Below are 27,842 nucleotides of genomic sequence, written 5' to 3'. Positions count from 1 at the left end.
CGCTCTCTAACCTTGTCTTTACTAACACATGTGTCTCTCTGCCGTCCCTCTGTAGAAGAAGATCATGATCATCATCTGCTGCGTCATCCTGGGCGTGGTCCTGGCGTCAACCATCGGTGGCACGCTGGGCTTCTAAGACGCTCCGCCACCTGCCGCTGTGATGACCGACACCGACCGACCGTCTGACTGACAGCCAGCAGAGAAAAGAAACACCAATGACGAAAACAACACAAAAACTTGAAACACAAATGCAAGACAGAAAACCTATTAGCTAGGAAGAGATAACAGTCTCATCACAGATAAGAGGAAACACCACGGGGTTGGGTGGGGTTCAAAAACAAAGACAAAATAATACAATAAAAACACCATTGCATTATAGCTGACATAAATACATAACATATAAACAGAGGGTACAAATAGTCCAACTATTTATTACAGATGTATGCGTACATGTGTTGAACATGAAGCAACACATGGGTTAGCTACCTGTAAAAGATTATGACCTATAATATGACTTTTACTCTGTTTGTTTGTTTGTTTTACTTTGTTCTTATTTTTTAAGTTTCTTTCATTTTTCGAGAGTCTCCGAGGACAGCGATGGCGACTGCTGCTGTTTCTGCGGGACGAGCGTTCCAGAGGAACCTTTCTTTGTTTATTTTCTGGTAACTGAGCTTATTCTGAATAAATGAGCTCATGTCTTTCTACTGCAGAACGTTCACCTCCATCTTTTCAGCTCCATCAGAACCTTCCAAAGCTCTGGAACTTTGGAACAGAAGGTTCGAGAGCGCAGATGTGAGTGAAGCAAGGCTCTGGAACTTTGTCCCGCAGGACGAGCACCTTCTGCTGTTGGTTGAACCAACTTTGTCTAGTTGTTTCTAGGAGGGAGGGCCCGACTTCGCCGTTGCCTCAGCCATCTCTTAAAACCATCCCTCATTGGTTGCTCACTCCTGTCATTCACCTCAGTCAGCCTGTAAAATCTGCTCTGACCGGCAGAGTCCCAGCTGTCACAGTAGTTATAAACAGAAAGGAGCGTGACGCCAATTGATTGGTGCTACGCGTCATTGCAATATGGCGGGTTTCCATGACAACAACCTCCCACTTGGAGCCACAACCACAGAGCATGGGGAGGGAGGCCCTCTAGTGGTAGAACATGTTGACTGATGGGTGAATGGTGGGAAAGAACAGCGGTGGGAGGGTTAAAGGGAAGGTGGGAGGAGACAGACGGTCAATCTATGCAGTTTAGATGAGAGGAAGGCGACCTGTCCCGCCTCTCCCGCCCAGATAGCCAATGAAGATAGTGGGTTCACGTTACGCACCAAGAGGCTCATCGCGCTGATCGCTGAGATATCGTAGTCAAAGCCGGCTGTCGTCTCCACATCTGTCACAACTGTTCTTCTGGAAGATTCTAAAAAAGGAAGAACACATAAAAAAATAAAGAATAAAATAAAGTAAAATGTTTAAAAACGTACAAACAAGTCAGACAACAAAGCAGATGGACAGAAAACGTAGAAAACCCTGAAGTGGCTGGTGTGCCCCGGTCACCTGAGTGTCGTGGTAAATTGTTGCTTTTTCGTTTTTTAAAGGGGAGCGTTTGTTGCTTCGTTGTTCTGTGGTGCTGCTGTTTTAGTGCGTGACGTGTCCGTGACGTATCGGCCTCATCAGTTAGTGGTTGTTGTTTAGTCCGTATGATTTGATGCATTTGCCTGTTTCCTTCTTGCATCCCTGTGTGTGTGTGTGTGTGTGTGTGTGTGTGTGTGTGTGTGTGTGTGTGTGTGTGTGTGTGTGTGTGTGTGTGTGTGTGTGATTTCAACTCACACTATTTGAATGCCTGACCTACACAGGTGCTACTAAACAAGAGAGGATTTGTTCCTCCATGGAAGGTGGATCATGTGACACACACACATTCATAAACATTCACAACACAGGACACGCATGAATATTTAATGTTTCACACACGGGAAATTCCCCCTTAACACACACACCTTTAACTTTCCCGTGTCCCACATCATGCCAACGCTAGTGTTAGACTGTGTGGCTTAGCATGCTGTAGCGTTAGCTTGTGTAGATCATGTAGAAGCTGCTTGTTGGAGATTGATGAAGTTTTCTGGTATTTTTGATGTTAAAGAAATTTTCCTGATGTTCAGAACAACGAGGGAAAGAATTGAGAAACATTTTCTTCTTCCCCCTGAAAATTGTAGCCTGACAAAACATAATCTTAACGTTAGCTTCGATCGCTCTCTTAGCTGATTGCTAATTAGTTTGTAAGCTAGTAGCTAGCTTATAAGATTATAGTTGTCAAGCTTTCTAAATGAACAGCTTACAGCAGTAAAACATTTGGACACTGCAAACATGTAGCAATATACAGAAAGCAAAAACACCCACTTTGTGTTAGCATTAGCAATTATCAGAATGTTTGCACAAGACGACGGGACTTCTCTGCTTCTTTTTACAGAAATGACGCTGAAAAGAACGTGCTAATTTAAATTAGGCTAATCATGACTTAGTGACAGAAACAAGTTAGTCATCACTGTAATCTGAGTATTGTGTTAACATCACCATAGCTCTAGACTGAGACAACATACACCTGCATCAAGTTGTTGAGTTTGTTGAGAACTGCGAAGTTGTAGTTTGAAGGAGGAAGTTCGTCTGTGCACAGGCTCTGTGATACGAAGGTTCACTGACTTCTGTTGAGGCCTGTGCCGGACGATCTTTCACCGTCACAACACTTTCACTGTCATTTTAGCCTTAACCACAAATACCACTTTAAATTAACACTACACTCAAAGCAATAAACTCGTTCAGTTTCATTTGACCGACAAAGTGTTTGCTAGCTCGCTCACTGTGTCTCGAATCTGCCCCAAGGTTAGAAGCTATCAAGTTGGGACGTTATTTGATGTTTACATTTGTTCTCTGGATGAATGAAGGATACTGACAACAACTGTGATAGAAAACACCTGATTCTTTGATTAAAAAGTCAAATCGCTCTTCAAGGCTTCACTCTGACAAGATGCTACAGCATAATATGGTGTTTGACAACAATCGTTAGGCAGCATCAAAGCCACAGCATGGTTAGTAAAACTTCATGCTAGCTGCTTTTTCAAGGCTTCCAGGGCGACATGCAGACATGAGGAAATAGTCACTGTTGAATATTTTGACTTTTATCGGGAGTCCATGTTGTTCGTGCTGTAACGTCTGTGATGCTGTGTTTGCTAGATGAAAAAAAAGGATCAGGATTTTTATGCTTGGAGAAAAGCTAAGGTGGGAATTTTTATTTTATTCTTTTAATTCTCAAAACGAAAAATTGAACCCGTGTCCAGTAAAGCAAAGAGCCTCAACCCCTCCAAGCAGCAACGTCCAATAGATGTTTGTTCAGATTCATAGTAGATTTAGATGAATTAAGCACTTTTCTCTGCTAATGTGTTGTCAATGTCTTTATGAGTGGTTTCCAAGTGGTTTTGTTGGAGTGTAGTATCAACATTAGAAACCAGATATTGTTCCCCCTGTAAATCAAATCCTGAGTGTGTTTGATTCTACATTTCCCAGGTGTCTTGTTCTATTTCAGAGCTCTGCTTCATTTCGTAAGTGTTAGACATATTTAGGGAATTCACAAATCCAGAAAACTGCTGTTTTCAAAGTCAATACATTTGACTCCACCAATCACAGTGCTTTGTTGGTCACCTGCCTGTGGCATCCTTAAGTCAGCCACACAATAGTCAATTCAGTTACATGTTCTCAATGGTCGATGGTTGTCGAGGTGACGTCACGGTCGTTGCGGTGTGCCTGGTTAGGTGGTGGTGATTGCGGTGGATAAAATCAGTGATGTGTGGATGCCGTCGTAACACCAGCCAGCTTGTTAGCACTGACATTTCTTTGTTGTATGTGAACGTGTGTACGTGAAGTTCCTGTTCCATCAGGCCCTGCCCCCTTCCTGCAGGGACAGAAAACACGGACAAACATCACAACAGCATAAAGACTCTAAGGTTAGCGAAACAACTCGGTCAAGGTTCGGAAGTTTGTCCAAGTATTCGGTTCCCTGTCCTGCTGTCATCGCTCCTCCCATTTGTTTTGTAGTTGTTGGATTGTTCAAAAAAATGATGTTCAGGCTCGGTACTCTGCCCCTTACCTTCCCCAGCAGACCCCACAAATCCCGTTGTGTGTGATAATAATAATAATAATAATAATAATAATAATAATAATAATAATAATAATAAAGGCATGCAAAAGCAGTGTGGAGTTTGCATGATGGTGTTTTTGTACCCCTACCCCAAGCAGCCCTCCACCTCATGCACTTTACCGCTCATCGGACCCATCTTTGGTTAGCACTACTTAACTTGTTCCTACTTAGTCTGCTGTTTCAATTATTTGAATTTAATTTAAATGTTAAACACACGTTGGCGTTAAGTGTCAACGTGTTGTTTGTAACATATTTTTGGAACATTGTGGAAAAGTTGATATTTTTCAAATATGCTGCCATCAACTTCATCTTTACTGCTTTCCCCCAAAACCTGATGTTGACCTCCGAACCTCCTGTTCGGTCACACCCCTGTGTTGTGTTTTTGTGGAGGACTTGTTCCCGCCGTCTTTGATTATTGTATTAAGTGTGGAGCTCTCGACCTATGGGCTAACTTCATGTCGCCCCCACCTGGCCTTGTGTGTGTGCAGCATGCCTCCCTTCCTCTTCAGTGAAACAAGATTGGTGCATAAATGTGCGAGTGTGTGTGTGTGTGTGTGTGTGTGTGTGTGTGTGTGTGTGTGTGTGTGTGTGTGTTTGTGTCAGAGCAGCACAGGTTTGTTTTGATGTGCAAAGCATCCGATCGCAGGATCACGGGTTGCAGCCGTTTGACGTGTTGTTCGTTTTTTTTGAAAAAGGAAAGAAATAATAGATCAGACATATTTATGGACGCCATGATCACTGTTATTGTTATTATATTTATGTAAATTCAAACCAAAGGGTTTTTTGCTTTCCCCTCTTGTGTTCTCAAAATGTTTGCCGCTTATATCAAAGAGCACAACGCGAGTCAAGTTTACGAGATTTACGTCCAAAATGAAAACGTATAAAGTAGAATAAAACATGAAATGGTACCATAACTATAAAAACAAAAGCCCAGCGCCCCCTGCCCAACACCACCCCTCACTGCATGTTGGTCTGTCCAATCAACTCTAACAAACCATTCTGGCTCCACCCCACCTTTCCTTTCCACTTGTAGATGTTAGTTTGTCATCACATGAGTGGAGGAATATGACACATAATCATCTGTGAAAAAAACTAGCATATGTACATTTATCCATTTGAGACGTATAAGGAGACAATGGTTGTGCGTTCTTATTCTATTTATTAATTGCTGTTAATCTCGTTATTATGGTGTCATTCATTTGTGAACAGCTTGTTTCAGTCTCTGAGTTCACACTACAGGTCAATGCTTGTCTGCAGGTTTGAAGGATTTGCTAGCGTGTCAGTCACGGACGGAGATAACCGGACAAAACCAACCAAACAAAGCTTCCTCACTGTTTGTGTTTGTGTGCAAATAACAGTAAATTTCACTAAGATAGCAGTCGGGTAAATTCCGATGAAGCAGTGCTAGCTAACAATGCTTTGTTGTAATTGATTGAAATGTCACCACTCAATTTTTTCTGTTGTTTGACTCTTTACCTCGACTGCACTTTTCTCGGAACGCACATGACTATAAAAACAAGTGCAAGTTATGCAAACACTAACGTAGTCGACTCTGCTGCGCCACACGTAGGTTTGATCAGAAATCATTGTCTTTGATGTCTATGCACATCATCCTGTACAAAGAGAAAGCTTTTTTTTTTCTTAACCAATCAGTTTGGAGTTATTTGTCCAGGCAGCTACATTAGCAGTTAGCCTGAAACGGGTCAAACATATATTTTGATTTATTTAGGGGTTGTTTTTGCAGCAGGTTGTCGTACAGCGACGTGCATCGATGCTTGTCACTCAATTTTTAGTGACCATTAAAAAAAATTCTGGTCTTCAACCTTAATCTACAAAGTTCTGATTGGCTCAGCTGGTTTTTGGTCAATTGATCATATAAATTGTATCCAGAGGACCTGTATACGATTACTGTTGTGCACATGCTATAGCGATAATTTATCCTTTTACTGCAACTGAGAAGAAATTGAGGTGTGACAAAACATCATCACCTGGGATCCAGTGTTAGCTCGTTAGCTAGCTAGCTCCAATAAACCTTCAATCAGCATTTTCCTGTTTGTGAGAAAAAACTGCAGCCTTGTCCACTGAAGTCACATATATAGACAACACACACACACACACACGCACACACATACACACATATCTCTTACACCAACAAACTGCATTTCTATAACTGTATGTATGTGGCTCCGTGGCCATTAAGCGCTTCTATTGGCTGTGTACAGTTTTTGTCAGAGCGGGGTATCGAAAGCAGGAAAAAATCATCCGGAGAGAGTTTGGATGCGACGCCAAGACTCCAAAGATTGATTTACCGTTAGCCGTTAGCCGTTAGCCATTAGCCATTAGCGTGTGTGTGTGTGTGTGTGTGTGTGTGTGGAAGTAGCGTGGCATGTTGTCTCCCACACTAATCGAAAATGGACTCTTTGTCAGACATGTGTGGACACAACACGTTCTGTCTTTATTTCTGCAGATTATTTTTTTCATTTTGAACCAGAGCGTCTGTCTTCCATGTTTGTACACAACAGACGCTGAGTATAAGACTGTGCGGATTCAACGTAGTCGTACTTTTTGTTCCTCCGTTGTCGGACAACTAAACTCTTCTCTGTGATGATTTTTGTCTTCCTGAAACAATTTTCAAAAACCAAAACCTGTTCAGTGCCCTGCTCTGGATGATGATAAATGAAATGTTTGTTCGTTGTGGCTTCTTCCTGCTTTTGTCAGCAGTAGCAGCTGCAACTCGATATTAACTGTTGTTTCTGACGATGATTTATTTGATGCTCCGCCCACTCGTCGTATGAGACAGTATTTGATTTGATCAGTGTTTTTTTCCCTAGTGGGGGGTGGGAGAGGTCAGGGAAGGGACCATGGAGATAGACCACACCCACACGGTCTCTGCCACAGCTAGTAGGAAACTTAAATAACTTTATCATGAATATTATTGTTATTATTATTATTACCATAAATGACAAATAAAATGCAGTAAAACATTTGCAAAAACCCAGAGGGAGAACGAACGGCTTCACGCAAAGTGATCACACATAAAAAAGGAGGTTATGACGATTCTATAATAGCAATGAATTAAAGAAGTACAAATTGAGTTATGTTATCATAAATAATAGTAGTAATATTGAATGCTCGCAATTTTGTCAAACTGAAACTGGATTCTTTGTGTTATGTAATTATTGTAAATAACTTCAAAGAGAGAAAAAATGACTTGCATGTCTATGTATAAATCTCATGAGATATCTATTCCCGTCAAAGTTGACACGTAGTTCGATCTCTGTCCTTTTTTGCCACTTTCGCTTCTCCTGTCAAATATCGCTCGTCCAAGACTCCGCCCTCCAACCTTCTCTTCTTTCTTTGTGGCAGAGAGACAAAAACAGAGAGAGGGAGAAACGTGGCTTCCAGCGTCCTCGTCCGTCATGCTCAGTTCAGACCTTGTGTTTACACCAACCTGCTGAAATCCTCTGATCCAGCAGCTGTTTACTCACCCACATCTTTTTATTCTTTTTTGTCTCAAATTCAAATCCACGACAGAAGTGGAAAGATCTCGAGTTTCAGCAGGTTCCTTTCCTCTGTGGCGTAAACACGGCGTCGACCACACATCATCCATCACCCCAGTTCCAGAGGCTCCGCCCACTGGCTCCTCTGATGAAAGTGCTTCCCTCCATATTAGGAAAATGAATCCCGCCTCCAGGGCTTTCCAGGCCACACCCCCTGATCACTTCAGAAGCCCTGTTAGCGGTTTGAACTCTCTCTCTCCCTCTGTTTAACACTATGTCTCTCGACCACAGCTAATTAGCCAACCTAAACCTCGGACTCTTTACCTGCCACTTCTACTCAGAGTTTAGCCAGATCCCACTCCTCCAAAACTTCCTGCCAGATCCCGAGAAGGGCCCCAAACAGGCCGCTAACACCACCAAGCCCAACTGCCGACGGTTAGAGCGTCAAATGTAACTAAGAAAAAAGTGTTATAGTCCCATATAGACATCACGTCTGTCGGAGTCTCTCCACAGCTAAATCGTCCTAATGTCACGATGATTGAGTGACGAAAAGCTAAAGGCTTCATCATAATATTGTCGTTGGTCGCCACGGTAGCAGTCCGAACAAGCTGGAGTCCCGTTTCCCTGAAGTGTCTCAAGGTTGTTAGGACGTTAGCACCATCGTATTTCATCAGCCGTCTGTAAAACAGAGCAGTTTTAAAATCCTGTTTCTGCAGCTTCTCTGTCACGTTCTGATGCGGCTGTTTCGTCCTCGCCTGGTTCCTGAAGGAGGTCTTTGCTTACGTTTCTCAAAGCATTGAAGCACAAGACATCGCTCAAAGGTCAAACAGAAAATCAAATCTCAGGCTACATCCATACGACTTCGTTTTCATTAAAAAAAAAAATTGTCTGATGTACGCACGGCAAAACAGAGAAGTTTATATACTGCTAATCCCGCTTTAGTTTGAAAACTCCAGAGCTGCGTTTTATTCTGGATGAACAAAAACTGAAATGTTTGGAAATGTAGACGCTCACAGCCTCTTGCTGATTGGTTCTTTTCAGTCATGACGAAGACTTCTCTGATTTGTCTCCTGTCACATGACCTCTTTCCAAAAGAAAACACCTAGCCTCAGCTACCAGAGTAGAAACAACATGGAGAATAAAGTCGTACTGATCCTGTATTCTTTGCTAACAGAGATCCGCTTGATGTCGTGTGGACGTAGCCTCGATCCTTTGCCACAAACCAGTTGAACGTTGTCATGTTTTTCTGAGAAGGTTCGGCTGATGGAAGTAGCTCAGGTTTGTGTGGAGGAGCTTTACAAAGTGATTTGGTTCGAGTGCAGCTTCGATGGGTTTGAGGAGAACTTTCCTCCCAGAGTCGCCACCTTGTGTTGGGCCCGGTCTCTCGCCTCACACAGGCCTACCACAACAATGAGTGCAATATACAGAGAATCAAGGGCTTTCCTATTCATGCAGAGGCGTTCAGGCCCGGCCAATGAGCTGCGACCTCCTGCAGGAACTGACGTCATCACACAAACCTTCTAATGAAACCTTGTTGTTTCCGGGAAAATAAAGATCTGAGCTTTCTCTGGGGAAATGGCAGGAAAGAGACGTGAGGTCAGAAAAAAGATAAAAGCCGAACTAAAGGAGGACAGGGCCATCGCCATTTAGACGCAACTTTGACCGGAAATGCAACTTGTGTCCCGTTTTTTTTGTGTGCGTGTATGTGTGCGTAGCGTAATGTAAAAGCGATCTGTCCCCCCCCTCCAACCCCCCTTTCCTCCGACCCCCTCTCTCGTACTGCTGTTGGCTGTTCTGTTTAGTTCATGTGATGTGCCAGTACCCCCCCTTTACCAATTTGCCTACCCCTCTCTGCGCCCGCCCCATGGATCTTTAAGATGACAACTCTATGCAGATGCTGTCTTTTATAAGTGTGTCAAATTTTAATTTAAAATAAAAACTTAAAAAAACAAACCCTGACAGACATATTGAAATGACAAAAAACGAATAAAGAAAAGGATTGTTAAGTGTACTCCTCCTCTGCCTCGTGACGTCTTCTTGCTTTTTGTCTTTCACTCACGTTTCTCATATTCAGCAGCTTTGAAAACAGAGATTGTGTAGGAACCTGCACCAGGAAGTAGAGTTCACGTAACGTCACAACAGATTGTAAACATTTCACCATATTTGGCTCCATGTTTAAAAAGTCAGTCAGTGAGTCAGTCAGTGAGTCAATCAATCAATCAGTCAATCAATCAATCAATTCAGAGTTTCCACAGTAGAAACAGAATTTATTCATAAACAAATGCAGATGCAGAAGAAAATGAGAAGCACAAAAAGCGTGTTCTATACATGATCTATACATGATATTTCTATTCAACATGATCAAAGACAGTAATATATTTATTTATCTATCTTATCATAGGTTTTATATCATTATCACTGCTGATGAGTTTGGTTTTACAATAAAACATTTTGTGATTCAATATATATAAAATATTCACAAACAGCGGAAAATTATAGAAACATAATTTGTGTCAGTTTATTTGCGACTGAAGGATGGAAAATATTAAAAACAAATCCATCATGAATTTGTGTTGATACATTCAGAAATACACATATATCTTTATACATATATATAAATGAGATTTGTATATTTATTAATAACTAATTCACTAATTAAAGTTATATGGTGTTAATGTTGTGTCACTGATCAGATTTGTTTGTACAATAACTCAACATATAAACAGAAATAAAGTCAAGGTTTAAGTTTTCAATAAAAAGTTAAATTACCGTCGTGTGAAGTGAAATTATTTAAAACTTGTTGCAGTTTTTATCAAACAGGATAAAAACGGTTCGTTTGTTGGAAAAACTAAAAACATCTGTTTGTTTTAAATTTTAAGTTTACGATGATTTCAATTTAAAGTTTTCAGTGACAGTTAAAAATATTTTCCAGCTGCTTCATGAAACATAGAAATAAAAACATCCTACAGTTTGTATAGAAAAGTCTACGGCTACGTTTCAACACCACACGTTCCACTGCACCATTTTGTATCCCCACTGAAATCAAGTGAATTATTGAGACATGAAATTATTATCTCCATAAAATGTATTTATTTTTTCCCAGATTTTCTCATATGATGACTTAGTTTTTCATGATAAACCTGGATCTGTCTTCAGATGAAGATTAACGTATTTGAACCTGTAATTAAACAACAGCAGCATCATGAGCTCAATAGATGTGAGATTAAAAAGTCATTAAGTTAAATATTTTTTCTCTTTGTGAAAACACTGAACTGTAGAAATGTGGGATAGATGACGGGACACAAAATGGCCATCACCACGGCTGCAGGTGCTTGTCTCTCATTGGTCGATCCACACAAATAAAGTTCTTTCACCAACGACACATCGGAATTTTCACAAAAGTAAGTTTGTGGTTTTTCCAAGAAGTGAAAACAGCTGCAGATTGTGAGCGAGTGAAAGTCGACGACACACAATCACTTTTTTAATTTCTACTTCTGGTTAGTTTGTAACTATTAATAAACATATATAAACAATGAGTATATATATATACGTGTGCGATCAGGCACCAAGTCAGAACAGAACGATGCAGGTAGAAAGTGATGAAGACGAGTCCAATGATGATGTTAATGGTCTGCAGGCGACTGTAAAACCATCATCCATCTCGTCCACCATGAATCAAGTTTCTCATTTTTACAGAAGCTAATGTTTGCCACTTTGAACATGTATTTTGAATAAATTTTCAATTCAAACTGAATCATAATTATGAGAAAATAATCTTGTTTTACTAAAGTGTGTAAAAATGACAGTGTTTTATGTTCCAGTGGCAGAAACAATGCTGTGTCATGATGTTTGGTTGTTAACCTGAAGATCTGAGTGAAGACGTGTCCGCTCCGAACGACCGTCACCATGACAACACGTTACAACATGCTACCACTGCAGCTCCAAGTTTTTTTACAGTTGTTACGAAGAACAAAAATGTCAGTTTACTGTCGACTTCAAGTCAACATGTGATCACTGTGCCAAGAGTTCTCTCACAGAAACTCACATCAAGGTCAAGAACTATGATCTGACAAATGTTTCAGAAACTGTCGTCCATGAAAAAATACAAGACCCATAATGCACCTGGAGGTCTGGTCTGTGGAGGCAGAATAAATGTTAAAAGTTGAAATACATGAACATAGATGGAAATAGTTTCTCAGCGTCAGAGTCACAGGAGAAACAATGTTGATCCTGACATGTTCTGCAGGTTCTGTCTGTGAGAACCAATGTCTGAGTCAGTGTCTCTGGACATGTTCTGGATCTTCTCCTGCAGCCTCCTGGTAACATGTCTGTAACATGTCAGTGAGTCCATGTGAGGAGACAGCAGGACAATGTGTGGAAGCTTCCCAGTGAGCGAGTGGACGTGTTGATGAGGTTTCTAACACGTGACGGACGTGAAGCTGGAAGAACACAAAGATCTCAGGATGAAGAAGAGGAGCCGTACACGTAGAAGACGAAGACGAGGAGATCCAGATCTTTTGGTGCTGAGGGCCGACGCCGGTGTGGATGAGCTGTAAACAACAACACTGATCTTTCCACAGCAGAGTTTATACGTCATGTCCCGCCTCCTGCTGCTCTACAGGCTCCGCCCCTGCTGCTCTACAGGCTCCACCTCCTGCTGCTCTACAGGCTCCGCCCCTCGCCTGATGTTCCCACATGTTCCTGTTTGAACGAGTCGACCCGACAACCTGCTGCTGCTTCACAAACATTCTAGTTTACATGTAGATTTCTACTGATTTTTTGCCTTTTGCTGTTATTTAATTGGAAAGTTTGAAGTTTTAGTGTTTAGATATTTTGGTGTTTTATGGACCAACAGCTGTGCACGTGTTATGTGGATCTAATGGAAAAATGTAAGATTATAATTATGTTTTCTTACTGTTGGTTAAAACCACCTGGAACCAAGACTTGTTTCCGCACAAATCCTTTGATGTTTTTCAAAGTCAAATATTCGATTGTATATATTTCAACATGAAGTTTTGAGCAGGGGTCAGATTCCAGGCCTCCAGGGGCAGTGATGAGGTGCGTGGCCGTTGTGCTTGTGTCACCGGGTCAGGACACATTATGTCTGGAAAGATCTGGAGGGGACGGTGAGAAAGGCGGACGACGTCCCTCTGGAGAGCGGCAGACCTCTCCAGTGCACCTTCATGTGGTGCCTCAGGTTGGACCGGGACGAGAAGCGCTTGTCGCAGTGCTGGCAGGAGAACGGCTTCTCCTTGGTATGGAGACGGCGGTGGCAGACGAGCGCTGTGGACACCCGGAAGGACTTGCCGCAGTCAGGACACTGATAGCGTTTGGGCTCTGTGTGAATCCGACGGTGGTTCTTGAGGGACATCAGGTTGGGGAACTCTTTCTGGCAGGAGTTGCAGAAGTAGGTCCCAGTCTTGTGACTGTTCTTGTGGTTGAGGAGGGAGCTGGCGTGGCGGTAAGACCGCCCACACTGACCACAGATGAAGCCCCTGGAACCACTGGGTGACGTCACCGGACTCAAATCTGAGAGAAAAGAGAGTTTAAGATCGCCAAGAGTTCAAAATCAATGCCCCCTATCAGGAATTGTCTTTATATACAGTCACTGATGATCTTTATATACAGTCACTGATGGTCTTTATATACAGTCACTGATGATCTTTATATACAGTCACTGATGGTCTTTATATACAGTCACTGATGGTCTTTATATACAGTCACTGATGGTCTTTATATACAGTCACTGATGGTCTTTATATACAGTCACTGATGGTCTTTATATACAGTCACTGATCATCTTTATATACAGTCACTGATGGTCTTTATATACAGTCACTGATGGTCTTTATATACAGTCACTGATGGTCTTTATATACAGTCACTGATGGTCTTTATATACAGTCTATAGGTTTAATATCTTCTAAACTAAACAGCAGCAGTTCATCACCGTGTGGACAGAAGAACCTAAAAGGTCAGAGGTTAAAGGTCGTCTGTGTTACAGTGACCAGCTGTACCTAACAAAGTGACCACTGAAGAGCATTGAAAACACTCAGCTCCACTCTGGGGTTTTTTCAGCTATTTATTTTCAGTACTCAGCAGTAAGGGTTATAGTATATGGACAAGTTCTTCTGTTAAGAAATGAATTATCAAAACATAGTTTATAAAAGTGTATAATAAGCGTTACATATATGCATGGAAACCAAAAGTTAGAACTTAAAGTAAAAAAAGGGTTATAGTTCCAAACCAAACGTTTTCTTTTTCTTCTCTAAAAACTATTTAAATGCAGGCCGGAAAAATGTAATATTTAAAAAGAAAATAAAACCAAACATGGTGAAGGAAGCAAATGTAAAAATAAAAATAGAGAATGTACAGTTATTTCTGTGTCTAGATCACATGACTCCTACAGCACTTGACGGTCACTGCACGGCTTTGACTTTTCATCTTTTTTCAAACTAGCACCAGTGCTGGTGGAAACGCTGACAGACTGGTTTTAAACACACAGAGTCAAAAACGATTTTAAATAAAAAGGGAGAAAATAACATCAATAAATACAAGAGGTTACCATGAAACATAAAAAAGGTTCAAATGATGAGGACTGAGAATCACCAAGTCGTCCCTTTTCAACGCCAGTTTGATTTCTGTGAAACGGGGGCGAGAAGAGATAAATATGGAAGAAAGGGATGATGGGAAGCCTTGACCGAGAGCGACAACTTCACTGGGTAAAAAAAACACTTTCCATTCTGACGTTCCAGTTCCTTAAATCTTCAGAGTCCATCAACGGTTCTGTCATCTCCACAGAACAGAGGGATGTGGATGGGGGATGGGGATGGGGGGTGGGGGGTGGTACATCAACAAAGCTCTAAACTCACATCCTAAAGACTAGTGCCGTCCATTACACGTGTTAATGATAATAATATGAGGATAATATAAATAAATGCATTACTACAATGATCTGTCGTCTTTTTTCCTTCGTATAACAGAGGTCTTGAAGGTAAGATTACAACAACACAACACATTTACAGCTTCCTGTCGTCATCAGTGTTCCTCTTCCAGCTGCCACTTCACGTCATATCGTAACAAGTCCGAGAAACAGACCAGAGACCTGATGTTCACACAAACAGACTCAAAGACTGAGATGAGCCGACGCCGCCTCGTTTTCTATGTTGTCGCTGAAATTGATTGAAGGATTAACTTGTCAAGTGTGAAACAGCTGCTGTGATGTCATCAAACGGGGCCGTCTCTATGAATCCTGGCGCCATCATATCCCACCGGCCATTGGTTCAGCCCTGATGACATCACAGCAGCTCTTTCACAGATGATCCCCGTCAATCATTTACACTGACAACATAGAAAATACGACCCAGGATCACGGAGTTTTCCTTTATTAACAAACATCATCATCATCACAGCGTGACAACTAACCTCAGTGTACGCACAGTAAGAACCGGATTGAGCTAGTTTACCTTTACACCATCCTTGAGAGAAGCTCTGAAAACAAAGATCATTCTGATCGGTGACGTGGCACCGCCCACCGCTACCTATAATCTCGAGTCGTTCTGCAGCGTAGCGTGTAAAACCTCATCTACATGAAAATGTTCCCTCACGTTACAGCAACGCATCGTTTGGTTTCCTGTGGAATGGAGGTGTGGTTATTTTCTACTCAACTACAGTCAACAACTCGAAGCAGAAAATCACGTCAAAACACATCGCTGCAGTGACATCATGTAAAAATTGCTCTGTCAAAGCCGAATGCGTGACTTCCTGCTGTTAAACCCAGAAGTGAGAATGAGGCATCGGGAAGTGGTGAACGTGGAAGCTGCAAAAGCATGAAGCTCATCAAACACACACATACAGTTACAGCAGACCCTCAGAGACCAAAGCATCTTCTCTTCAACCATAAAAACTCACACAAGTCTTTGCTGTCGCTGTCAAACCATTCAGGGACAAAGGAGAAAGAAGCCAAACTTTACCAGAACCTCCTCTGCATCGACACATTGGTCACTAGGATAAAAACAGTCTGGACTTGGTTCGGACCACCTTGGTCAGAATATGGATTAAAAACATTGTGACGAAGGCAACAAGAGAAAATTCCATCGAGAAAAAAACTCCCCACGAACTTTATCAGAAACAACACTGACACCGGTTGACTCGAGAGACTGACACGGACACGATGTCTCATTAGAAAAGAAGGCATCAGACCCTCACAGCAGCTCTGTCAAACCGTCACAACCACAGGACTCAGTGTTCACGAGCTGGTCTTGAGCAGTCTGGACTCAGCTCAGAGTCTGTGGCCCAAATCCTCATTGATGTTCCAGAGCGAGGAAGAAGCTCAGTGTTAGGGGGCAACATGCAGGAGGGAGGCGTAGTGAAGTCCATGCAGCTGATAAAAACTACATCATGTCTGTCTGCAGTCCATGAGCCTGCCCCCCTGCCCCCCGTCAGTCAGTCCTTCTGAGAGTGACAGTCGCATGGCCTTGTGGGAACATCCGTGAATAAGCCTCGGCTCGAAAAGTTTAGAAAGATACTAGAGACGTGTGAGCAACTGAGTGTATGTGCACGTCTTCCATTTCAGCCAAGTGTCAGAGTGAGTGTGTGTGTGTGGCGTCCACTTTGTGTTTGGGTATGTTCACGTCATGTAGGACCAGGACTGACACACACTGTCTTTCACTCACACACCACAGCCACACATGGAAATGAGGAAGAGGAGCATGAGCAGGAGGAAGAGCAGTGTTGGCACCTCCAGAAACCTTTGCATGTGACTGCCCCCCCTCCTCCCCCCATTTGACCCCCACCCCCAACAGTCCCACCCCCTCCCCCACTCATCCCAAAGCTTATATGAATGGGCCACCGGGCATACCCAGGAAGTTGGGCGCACCCATGGCCATGGGAGGGGGCGCCGTTGAGCCGCTCCAGTGCACCTTCATGTGGTGCCTCAGGTTGGACTTGGAGGAGAAGCGCTTGTCGCAGTGCTGGCAGGAGAACGGCTTTTCCTTGGTGTGAATGCGGCGGTGGCAGATGAGTTGTGTGGAGACACGGAAGGACTTGCCGCAGTCCGGGCACTGGTAGCGTTTGGGCTCTGTGTGAATCCGACGGTGGTTCTTGAGGGACATCAGGTTGGGGAACTCTTTCTGGCAGGAGTTGCAGAAGTAGGTCCCAGTCTTGTGACTGTTCTTGTGGTTGAGGAGGGAGCTGGCGTGGCGGTAAGACCGCCCACACTGGTCGCAGACATGGGACTTAATGACCTCACTGCTGCCCCCACGACTGCGGGCTTTGGCCACGCTGCCTGGGTTGAGTCCTTGCTCTTGCATCAAGGTGAGGTCCAGGCCTGACCCCCAGCCCAACTCCTGGGAGCCCCCTGGTCGGGGCTGCTGGGCTCTGGGCTGGCGGGGCTGTGGTGTCTGGCCATGGGTGATCTCCATGTGTAGTCTGAAGCTGGACTGCGTAGGAAAGGCTCGTTGGCAGGACCGGCATGTCAGTTCCCGTTGCTTCTGGTGGACTCGGCGGTGGTTGTAGAGCTGGGAGGAAACACGAAAGGCCTTGCCACAATCATGGCAACGGTGGCGCCGTGTCTCAGAGTGGATACGGCGGTGGTTTTTCAGGGCAAGCAGGTTGGAATAGGTCTTGAGGCACACAGCGCAGTGGTAGATGCCGACGGTGTGGGTGTTCTTGTGGTTGAGGAGGGAGCTGGCATGGCGGTAGGAGCGGCCACATTGATCACATCTGTGCAGATACAAAGACGTAAAAACAAGGGGGGGGGTGTAGGAAGGGGAGGAGGGCCAGAAGGAAAGAAAAAGAGATTAGCAACGGAAGGCGGTTGTTTGTTTTCATTATTCTAGCCAAATTAATCTCAGGCTACTGGTTACCACTTTATTTTTCAGAATCACTGAAACATTTTAACTACTCATCATCTAAGATGTTGTACATACAGGTATATGATCTGAAATCCGGCTTAAAGCTTTTAAAGAAGACTATAACAAAGTGGTGTACCAATTAAAGTTATGATTGCTAGAAAGGTCATAGGGGAGAGGACTGCCGGGTGGGTCAGGAAGGAAGGGACATGGGAGAAACTATGGACTAAGTGGGATTCATGTAGGGAACTGGGAGGTATCTGCTGCTCCCTGCACTGCACAAATGGACACAAGCTTCAAACAGCTTCTTTCACAACTGAGAACAATTTCCTGACACTTCACCACCTTCTTTTGGGTGATTACTAGTTCTGAATATAGGATGCAAACCAATCAAACATACCAGTAGAACCTCAATCATGTCAGACTGTTGTTGCGTGCAGCAACTGTGCAGTAGTAAAGAATCCATGAACCTCTAGACATGTGCAGTGCAGCTAGCTCCAAATACTTCCTAATCCTCCCTGTGACTTCAATTTGCCAAGACAATCACAATGTCCCATCACATAACTGCAGTTTCTAGGCTAATAAATGGCCAGTATATTTATTCTAACTAAAGAAAACAAACACACAAATCAAAAACTACAGTCAACATCAGAGCAAGAGTGAGGAACACACAACATCAATGCTTAAGATTTTGCTAATGTGCTACACAAAGAATTCTACAAATCTGTGACAAAGTGTGCTAAGAAAACAGCATGAAAACAGTAAACATGTTTGATTGTAGGTTCCCTAAAAAACTTGAGTGTGTGATATATGCTAACTGAAAGCAAACAGGGTTGACTTATCTGGTCTCTCCACTAATTCAATTTGTCCAAACTTCAGAAAAATCCGAATTCCGGCACGCGTATGGTCCCAAGGAAGCCGGATTGGAGATCATATACCTGTAATAGACATGTAGAGACCTAAATTTATCTTCTACTTTTTTCAACTTCGAAGAATCACAAACAACTGACGAGAACTCACGTGTACCGACACTCTTCGCCCTCTCCCGTGGGTGCAGTGGGCTTCCTCCTGACTTCCATGCCTACCTGGTTCTCCCCGCAGCGATGCCTGGCCAGACCGGACCTCCCCTGGAAACTCTTCCCACAGCTGGGGCAGCCAAAGGGGGTAGCACCCTCCTCGTGGACTTTCTGATGGTTGCGGAGGAACCTGGCCAGCCGGAAGGCTTTCCCACATGTGTGGCAGATGTGCTTCTTCCGTTGCGTGTGGATGCGCATGTGGTTCCGCAGCGCCATGTAGTTAGTGTAGGGCTTGTCGCAGAAGTTGCACCGGAAGTTGCCTGTCTTGTGGGTGTGCTTGTGGTTCAGCAAGGAGCTTGCATGTTTGTAGGCGCAACTGCACAGGTCACAGGCGTAGGGTCTCTCATCAGAGTCCAGGTCAACAGAGCTTCTCTCCATGCTGATGTTGGTGGAGCTGTTGGTGGAGGAGGACGAAGGCAGGTGCTGGGCTGGGCAGTCATGGGCTGCAAGCTCATCAGCAGTAGCAAAGCCTTCACAGCAGCCATCGCACTCAAAATCCATCTGGGCCCCAGGGCCCTGCGGGCCTTTGCACAGGCCAGCTGTAGAGTGGGTAGCTAGCTGTCTCTGAGTGCGGAAGCCCTTCCCACACTCTTGGCAGTTATGCTTCTTCTGGGCAAAGTGGAGACGTAGGTGGTTTTTCATTGCCAGCCTGTTGGGGTACGTAGAGTTGCAAACATTGCAGTGGTACTCCCCAATTTTGTGAAGGTTCTTGTGATTGGCTAGGCTGCCTGCATGTCGGTATGTCTTTCCACATTCTTCACAGGCAAAAGGCCGCCGTCCATTTTCAGCAGGGTCAAACTTCTGAGGTCTGGAAGTTCCAGCTGAAGAGTAGGGTTTCTTGAACCCCTGATGGCTGTATTTGACACCCATTGCCTGGCCCTTCGATGACTCTCCTCTCATAGTCTGCATTTGAGATGGGCCTGGCTGCTGGAAGCGGGAACCGTTTGGGCCAGTCCGGACGAGACCTTTGGCCCGATGCTCCTCGTGTAGACGGAGGTGGTTAATCAGCTGCTTTTGGATCTTGAAAGCCTTACCACATTCTTCACACTTGTGCCTGCAGCAGGGATGGGTAGAAAAAACAATAGAAACAAGAAACCAATTATCTTCAACCAATATCAGGGTAGCAGTGCTATTTAATGTGACTCTTTGTGGAGGCTATTATTTGATCAACTTTGGCCGACAAGTCAAAGTCCTTATAGAGTTGGCAGCGAGAGGATAATGTTATGTCACTCACTATGAATCTGAATATATACCATGGCAGACAGCCTTCAGAAAAACCACAATTCTAAATTAAATTATGAGTGTGGAGAATTGACCAAGATGGAATTAAACAGTTAACTCAACACAATGATTGACATGGTTAACACAGCAGTTGTGTCCAAATAAGTAAATGTCCAATATTTATCAACAGTTGTGGGACATGTCTTTTGTATTGGAACTTAACTCATTCACTTGTCATAAAGTGTAACTAAAACATTTCTTACCCTAATGCCAAACTCAGATAGCATTCCAAACATTTCCTCAAATATTGGTAAACATTTGCATTGTCTTTAAAATGTACAGTATTTGACAGAAAATTGCAAAGAATCAGGGACCTACCTTTTCAGGTCAAAGTGGGTCCTTTGGTGATTCTTGAGAGCCAGCAGATTGTAGTAGCGTTTTTGACATACCAAGCAGCGAAAAACACCAGTTTTATGTGACTTCTTGTGGTTGAGGAGTGAGCAGGGGTGTCTGTATCCTCGTCCACACTGGTCACACTTGTGGGGCTTGTCACTTTGGTCAACCATAGGCCTGCGTCCATCACCACCAACATCACGGCTCCCCCCAGCAACCCCACCACCAACGCCATCACCTCCAGACATCCCTTTGGCTCCATTCAGGCCCTGCTTGCTCAGTGAACTGGCCCGATTCTTACCAGGACATAGGTGGGTGATTAGGTGGTGGCGGTCAGCGAAAAACATGCCACAGTCAACACAAATGTGGTTGCGCCCATCCATCTTGTCATTGCCATTAGCTGAGCTGCTTCCAATACTCTGTTGCTGGCCATCTGGCCTTTGGGGGCCATGGACTAACTGGTGATTCAGGAGGTCCTGCTTCCTGGAGAAGCTCTGGCCGCAGGTGGAGCAGATCATTCTCCAATCCTGTTCCAGGTTGGAAGGTCCTGGTCCTGTTGGGTTGTTGGCATGGCTACGCAGGTGGCTCCTAAGAGCTCTGAGGCTGGCATAGTGGTTACCGCACACAGAGCACTGATACACTTCTCCATCATCCTCGTCACCTTTGTCACTGTTCCCCATTCTCTTTCCTCCGCTTTGGGAGTACTGTCGTTGGCTGCCGCCTTCTTTCAAGTTACTGGAGCTTCCAGCAGGTAATGAGGTTCCACTAGAGCTGTGATAGTTCATGTTCCCCATAAAACCATTGGACATGTTGCCTTGCTGCTGTGGCTGCTGGCCATGGCGGGGACACATGTGTGACTTGATGCCTGATACATCTCCATACATCTCACCACAGTCAGCACACACATGTCTGTCAGCCTGACGGTGCGCTGAGTTGCTCTGGGAAAGTGAACTGCCATCAAAACGATCATGAAACTCAAGCGAGTCCAACCCACTGCTGTGACCACCATCTGGTACAAAGTGGGCAGCATCACCGAGATTCCCTGGCAGTGAGATTGGAGTGGTGGCACCACTGCCTTCCTGGACATAGCTCTGCTGGGAGTCCAGTGTTAGTGGCTCTGGAGATAGCCAGTCATTGCTGTCGTTATTAATAGGCTGGTTTGAGGAACGTCCCTTGTGGCTTCGTAGGTGGCTGTGTAGTGCTGCCAGGTGAGGGTACTGCTTACAGCAGATGGTGCACTGGTAGTGGCCTGTCTGATGGCAACGTTTGTGGTTCACGAGACTTCCTGCATGCCGGTAACTTTTTCCACACTCCCCACACTTAAAGCGGCGCTCTCCATCATCTGGAGAATGGGCCTGGGGCACACGGCCTCCAGATGGAGAAGATACTGAGCCCTGTGATCCAGAACTTAGTGTGTCAGAGTTGAGGATGGATCCGTCCTGCCCATGGGAAGCAGGGTGGGGATCATGGGTTAAATAGTGGACTTTCAAAGTCTCCAGATCTGGGTGCCCTGCGCCACAGTATGCACACGTGTAGATGGGATTGTTGACTGGAGGGCCCATGATAGGGTCATAGGGACCTCTTTTCTCAGTGGGCAGGGGTGGCAGAGGCAAAGGGTCCCCCAGGGCTGGTGTGTATGCTGGGGATCGAACTGCACTCAGATTGTGAGGCATGATGCCTGGGAAACTGCGGGGCAGGCCAAGGGAGGGCGAGGCTGTGTTGTGCAGCAGGATGTGCTCCTGAAAGTCTGCTTTATTTGGCAGCGCTACCTGGCAGAGGTGGCAGAAACACGAGGCTGTGTCTTCGCTCTGGGATGACTGAGTGCCGCTACTGCCACTACCACTGCTGCTCACCATTGATGCCCCGGGAGTCTTGAACTTCGAGTGAGTTCTCTCGTGGCTGTTTAGGGCAGCCAGGTTGCTGAATTGTTTGAAACACACAGAGCACTTAAAAGTTCCTTGTTGGTGACACTTCTTGTGGTTCACCAGACTACCGTGATGCCGGTAGGTTCTGTCACACTGATCGCACTTGAACGGTCTGTCCCAAGCGTCGTCAGATTCAGGGGAGCCTTTTTTTCCGTGTTCCTCTGTCTCGTGGCTTTGTAGGACGCTATGTCCCATACCACTATTATTCAAATGGGAGCGGCCAAACCCGTCGGAGAGGTCCTGGGCGAGACCGTAGTCCCTCTCGTCGTGGCCTGCGTCTTCAGGTACTTCTTCGCTCTCTTCTTCTGTGTGCGCACTACTGGGAGACAATGTATGGATACGAAGGTGGTTCTTCAAAGCTACAGCGTTGGGTAGGGTACGGGTACAAACGGGACACTGGAAGGACCCCACTTCGTGAGACTTTTTGTGATTAGCTAAGCTAGCTGCGTGCTTGTAAATTCGGCCACACTGTTCACACTCAAAACGTCCGGTCTCTTCTTGCTGATAATGTGCTTTCATATGTTCTAGAAGACTTGGAGTACTCGGGCAAACCATATCACATTCTTTACAGGGGAATCCCTTGGCACGACTCATATCATGCATTGCCATAGTACTCTAAAGCAAATCAGTTGGAGGGATTCACGGTTCACAACAGAGCAATGAACAGTGATGTAAGGGGGGTGGAGGAGGAACAGTGGGGCTTAGCTCTTCAGTGGAGGTCAAAGATGGCAGCCAGTTTCTTCCCAAGAGCCACCAGCGCTGGTCCAGCCAATCGGGACCCACCCTTGGAGGTGGTGACCCTGTTGGGGTCGGTCTCACTGTGAAGACAAGAAGAAAACAGAAGGTGGTTACTTTATGAGTCTTCATTTTAGCTTTAACATTTAAAAAAAAAAAACTAAAAAAACACTCAAGCTCATCTGAGAATTTTAACAGACAACAATACCACAATTCTCAAACATGTAAGATAGTGAAACATTATTCAACATGCTGATCTTTTGACCTCATAAAGCATTAGGTCAAAATGAACAGATTTTCAGTAAACTTGGTGTAAAAGGGGGAATTTGGATGAGCTGTGTGAGCTCTACTGAGTGACATTCTAATTTTGTAATATCATTTAATGATCAAAAAAGACAAATTATCCTTATCAACAGCAGATCATTGCATGAATTTTCATCGTAGAGTCAAAAGATGTGATTGTATCTTAATTGAAGGATTTCAACACGAGTCACGTTGCCTTTGGATCTGACAATATACAGCTGCACCAGTCACACCTGACAGCCCTCTGCAGGACACACCTTTGTTTACAGTGTAAAGAGGATGACGCTCTGCTCTGAATCCCCCACAGAGCTGCGCTGCCCCCCACCAACAGTCAGAAGGTCTCCGACCAGAGGAAGGTCATTTACTCTGTAGCTGCTTTCAGACGTGCACTGACCGGAGGAGGTGCACTTCTGAAAGCAAATGTCCTCAATTTACACTTTAACAATAAACACCACCACGTATCACAAGTTATTAGGACGTACAGGACGTTTACTTTGTGATTGTTTTAATCGCTCTGGAGTTTATGAGACATGTTTAAACCTGCGACACAACACGAGACGTCAGGACATCAGGCTAAAGTGACCAATGATCTGACATCGATTAATAACTAAATACACGTGGTTATCAGTTCTTGTGTGAAGGACAGAGACGAACACACACAGACAGAAGTTCTTCCGCAGATTACGACGTAAAACAATGTTTTAACTTCATTGTGGCAGAAGAAGCGACGCCGTTTATCCAGAACCATAAATATGAATTCAGCAGGTGTTTATAAAGATCAGTTCTAAGTGTGATGATTAGAAAACATCAGAGGAGTAATGGCTTCAGTGCAGTGGTGCTGCTAAGGGGGGCCAGGCGGGTTTGTCCTTTTAAGCTTTAGGTGCAGCATATGAGTCTAACCTAAACCTTATTTTGTATATTACAGCACACTTGAAATAACAACAGTATATGATACTTTTTAAGTACTTTCTAAATAACAAAGGGAGTTCATATTTGTCTGACTGATTCTATCCCCTGATATTAATCCATGAAAAAGCAGCGATGTGTCAGAAAATTGTGGATGTGATACATTGAAATCCATCGTTGTGCATTTGAGTCGTTGACTCGCGAGACTAGTGAGGGTTCAAACCTCTGTTATTCAGATTATTATTCAGTCATTTGTGTAATTTGGTCGAAATACAAATACACCTGCTGAAGAATAAATAAAGTAAAAGGTAAATTAGTAGCTGGGAGATAATTAAGATGCGTTAGTGCACGTTATTACACACAGTCAACTTACAAGTCACTAATCAGATCAATAGTTCTTAAAGAACCAGAGTGATTTAAGTGAGTCAATGGCTGAGACAGTTGTAACAAGATTGTCTCTAATCTGTACCAGATTACAGCAGGCCACCATGTTAATCTGCCCTGACACACACACACACACACACACACACACACACACACACACACACACACACACACACACACACACACACACACACACACACACACACACACACACACACACACACACACACACACACACACACACACCTTCTGAAGAACCTCTCAAAGACTTTCCATGTTTCCTTCTAAAGATTCTCTAGGAAAAATCCTGCATATGGGTGGGGGGGGAAGCCTGTGTCCATCTTTTTAGACATTACCTGCGGATAAAGTCCGGAGAATTTGGTCCAGACTTTACCTGCAACAGGAAGTTTTCTGCACGGACTCGTTCACATTCTTCAGGTGAGCGGTGGAGCAGCAGACAGAGACAGGAAGTGACGTATTAATTGACAAACATATGAATTTTCAATGTGAAAAAGCGGCGCCACACAAATAGAAGACACAGATGTAGATGTCAAGAGTTTTGGGTTATAAGAGCCGACTCCTGTGTCATGTGCTGGAGAAAAAAATCTCATGATCTCTGCAGTGGAATTCATGTTACTTCCTGCCTCTGTCTGCTGCACCTTCACCTGAACGCTGTGTGGTTGTGAACACGACTGAGCGGAGAATCTCCTGCTAGGTTGTTCATGTGTGAAAGACAAACTCCGGAGAAAGCCTCAGTTCTGAGGACATCCTCAAAGGGTTCATGTCAAAAACATTGTAAAGAATCAGTGAAGTGACTTCAGATAAATAATATTTCTGATTTTAATACTTACATAATATACTAACTGGAGAAAGCCAGACAATTGTAAAATGTTTAATATATATAATATATATTTATTATAATCACACCTAATGCTGTTATTTTCTATATTGAGGATGTTTATATAGACATTGGGCTGGAAAAGCTTTAAACACATAAGAACCATTTTTCTGTGACTGATATTAAAAGGAGATATGATCAAAGCAACAGAGTTCATCAGCTCATATTTAATTATGATCAGAGACACGTGAAACTTCACTTTGTTTCTCGTGTGAACAAGTGACAATGAAAATATCTGATATATTGACATAAATCAAACAGGTGATATTCTACTGGAGGTTTGTTGTGTCCGACACACCAGACATCACAAATCATCCAGATGTTTGACGTGAGACACTTTTCATTTTAATCCTAACAGATTAAAATCCACAAATTGCTTTTCATCATGTTATAACCTAGTTTTCATTTTAACATCTTCACATTCAGTTACTGTGACAAATCTGTAATCTGTATGTGGAAGAGTGTAGGCGAAAGTATTTTGCAGTGGAAACTACTATTTCACCGAATAAACTATGTAGAAAAGATGTTTATTACACACACACCCCTTTTGATCGAGCTCTAATGATCAATAAAATTCTTTAATACCTCCAGCTGATCACATGTGAATATCTTTAATTATAAACTGTGCAGTGTTGTTTATGGACTCTGACATCCAACTCTTTTCCCACATTTTTTAAATCAAACATTTTATTATTACACATCAGTAGCTGATTCCCTGATAATAAATAATTGTTACATATAGTTTGTCATTCTGTAAAAATTCACTTTAATTTCCATCATTTCAGAGTCGACTTAAACATCAGCATGTTCATAACATGACACAAATATCTCACTGACGCGAAGTTGCCCTTTGCACATATTCACATCAGAGCTGCGATGGTTGATTACCTTTGTACTTTAGTGACATTGAATAGAAACATTTAAACAGCAGCTGGAGACGCTGGTTAGTTATAAACTTTAAAACCTGTATCTGACTCCGTGTTTATTCCACATGAGACTCAATGATGTGATCGATCATCTTCTGAATCAGCAGCCAATCATCGTCTCTCTCCTCATGTAAACAGCTTCATACAAACCAGCAGGAAACACGTTTATTCTCCACAAACATCTGAAACTCTGGATCCTCCTGCGGCTCCTCGCTCCATCAGGCCGAAGCGGAGCCGCAGGAGCCGCAGGGCTCCCTGACCTTGGCCCGTCTCCTGTCGGTTCAGCCCCAGCACGAATCATCGGGACAAAGCGGAGCATCGCCGCCGACATTTCCTTCCACCGACCCCCGATTTAACCGCGGGAGTGACACCCGAGCCCCGGACGGCCGTGGAAGGGAACCGAGTGCGATTGTGATCCGTGAACAGCCGCGTCGTTTCAGCCACGAATGTCCGACATGATGCTCCCAGCAGAGCGGGACTGAACCTGCGGCCATCAGCCACTTTCACTGAGACCCCATCTCCGTCGGAAAATGGCTTTCGAGCAGCGAGCCATTTTCCCCCTTGCTAACGAGCTAGCGTCGCTTTCTTACCCCCACACACAGCCCGTTAGCACATCGGCTACACCCGGTGCCAGAGAAGAGTCCGGCCGCTGGAAACACGACGCGGCCGCACAGAGTGAGCAACACGGAGCGATTCACTCCGTCACGGTCAAACGATTCGTGAATAAAACGGTGAAAACAGACACGGCCGAGCTAGCGTTAGCATTAGCACATGGCTAGTTAGCACCCTCCCCCCGCCATGAGAAATTTTCACAACAACTAAATAAAAACATTACAATCACGCAGCTGCGTGGATTTAAACACGCACGTGTTCATCCACACCGCACCCACACACCGCACCCACACCGCCCGCAGGTGAAGCTGCGGCCGCCGCGAGGGCTGCTAGAGGTTGGCGCTGCAGCTAGCATTAGCATCCCGAGGCTAACCCGGAGCTACACAAAGATGTGGACAAACACACCGCGGCCCCGCGCACACAAACCTCGGTGTTATGCCGAGAATCGCTCCTCACTCACCCCTCTGATGGCCGCTGTGGCCGCCGGGTGGACGATGCACGGCGCGGAGGTGCAGAATGTGCACGTTTCACGGATTAGACATGGTTCTTTATTTCTCCTCCTCCCGCTCCACCGCAGACTCCGGGTTCTCGGGTCTTTCCCCTCCGCCGCTCAGACACTCACTTCCTGCCGCTGCTAGCGGAGCGCACACGGCAGCGCGTCACTATGCGCAACTGCAGCAGCGGCGCGGCACAGCGCGGCAGCGCGGCAGCGCGGCAGCGCGGGTTGCCGCGCGTCGCAGAGAATAACCGAGACAGACAGATGAAGACGATGATGAAGAAGATCAAGATGATGATGAAGTTGATGATGGTGATAATGATGATGAAGAAGAAGAAAATGATGATGATGGTGAGATGATTAAGAAGATGATGATGATGATGAAGAAGATGATGATTATGATGATGAGGATGAAGAAGAAAATGATGATGGTAAATGATGG

General features: G+C 44.4%; 2 protein-coding genes across 3 annotated transcripts in view; one reads left to right on the top strand and one right to left on the bottom strand.

Annotated features, from left to right (window-relative positions):
* Window positions 1-9,685, top strand: part of stx1b (syntaxin 1B) — a 41,621-nt gene extending 31,936 nt beyond the window's left edge. Inside the window, exon 10 of the mRNA XM_035180617.2 lies at window positions 56-9,685. Coding sequence (XP_035036508.1) covers window positions 56-136 — 81 coding nt within the window. The 3' untranslated portion in view covers window positions 137-9,685. The remainder of the gene's footprint in view (window positions 1-55) is intronic.
* Window positions 9,686-12,295: 2,610 nt separating this feature from the next.
* si:dkey-89b17.4 (zinc finger protein 646) lies at window positions 12,296-27,554 on the bottom strand. 2 transcript variants are annotated; one of them, XM_035180588.1, is made up of 5 exons: window positions 27,365-27,554; window positions 20,201-22,958; window positions 18,546-19,655; window positions 16,800-17,397; window positions 12,296-13,057 (listed from the first exon to the last, which is right to left on the bottom strand). In XM_035180588.1, exons 2-5 carry the CDS (start codon window positions 22,747-22,749, stop codon window positions 12,773-12,775), a joined length of 4,542 nt encoding a protein of 1,513 aa, XP_035036479.1. In that variant the 5' UTR covers window positions 22,750-22,958; window positions 27,365-27,554; the 3' UTR covers window positions 12,296-12,772. The 2 variants fall into 2 exon arrangements, with proteins under 2 accessions (XP_035036479.1, XP_035036477.1); XM_035180586.1 differs by having other exon boundaries at window positions 12,296-13,203; window positions 16,535-17,397; window positions 27,365-27,552.
* Window positions 27,555-27,842: the final 288 nt, after the last annotated feature.

The sequence above is a fragment of the Hippoglossus stenolepis genome, chromosome 16, assembly GCF_022539355.2.
Source record: "Hippoglossus stenolepis isolate QCI-W04-F060 chromosome 16, HSTE1.2, whole genome shotgun sequence".
NCBI classification, from domain to species: domain Eukaryota; kingdom Metazoa; phylum Chordata; class Actinopteri; order Pleuronectiformes; family Pleuronectidae; genus Hippoglossus; species Hippoglossus stenolepis.
This window is presented reverse-complemented; position numbering and strand designations above follow the sequence as displayed.

Bases quoted from the DNA above. Each gene is read 5' to 3' on its own strand.
- si:dkey-89b17.4 (XM_035180586.1), bottom strand. From the start codon at position 22,749: ATGGCAATGCATGATATGAGTCGTGCCAAGGGATTCCCCTGTAAAGAA. The intron at 19,656-20,200 runs GTAGGTCCCTGA...TCCCTGCTGCAG, and splicing joins ACCCACTTTGACCTGAAAAG to GCACAAGTGTGAAGAATGTG. The intron at 13,204-16,534 runs GTATGCCCGGTG...CTTTTCTCTCAG, and splicing joins GGGTGCGCCCAACTTCCTGG to ATTTGAGTCCGGTGACGTCA.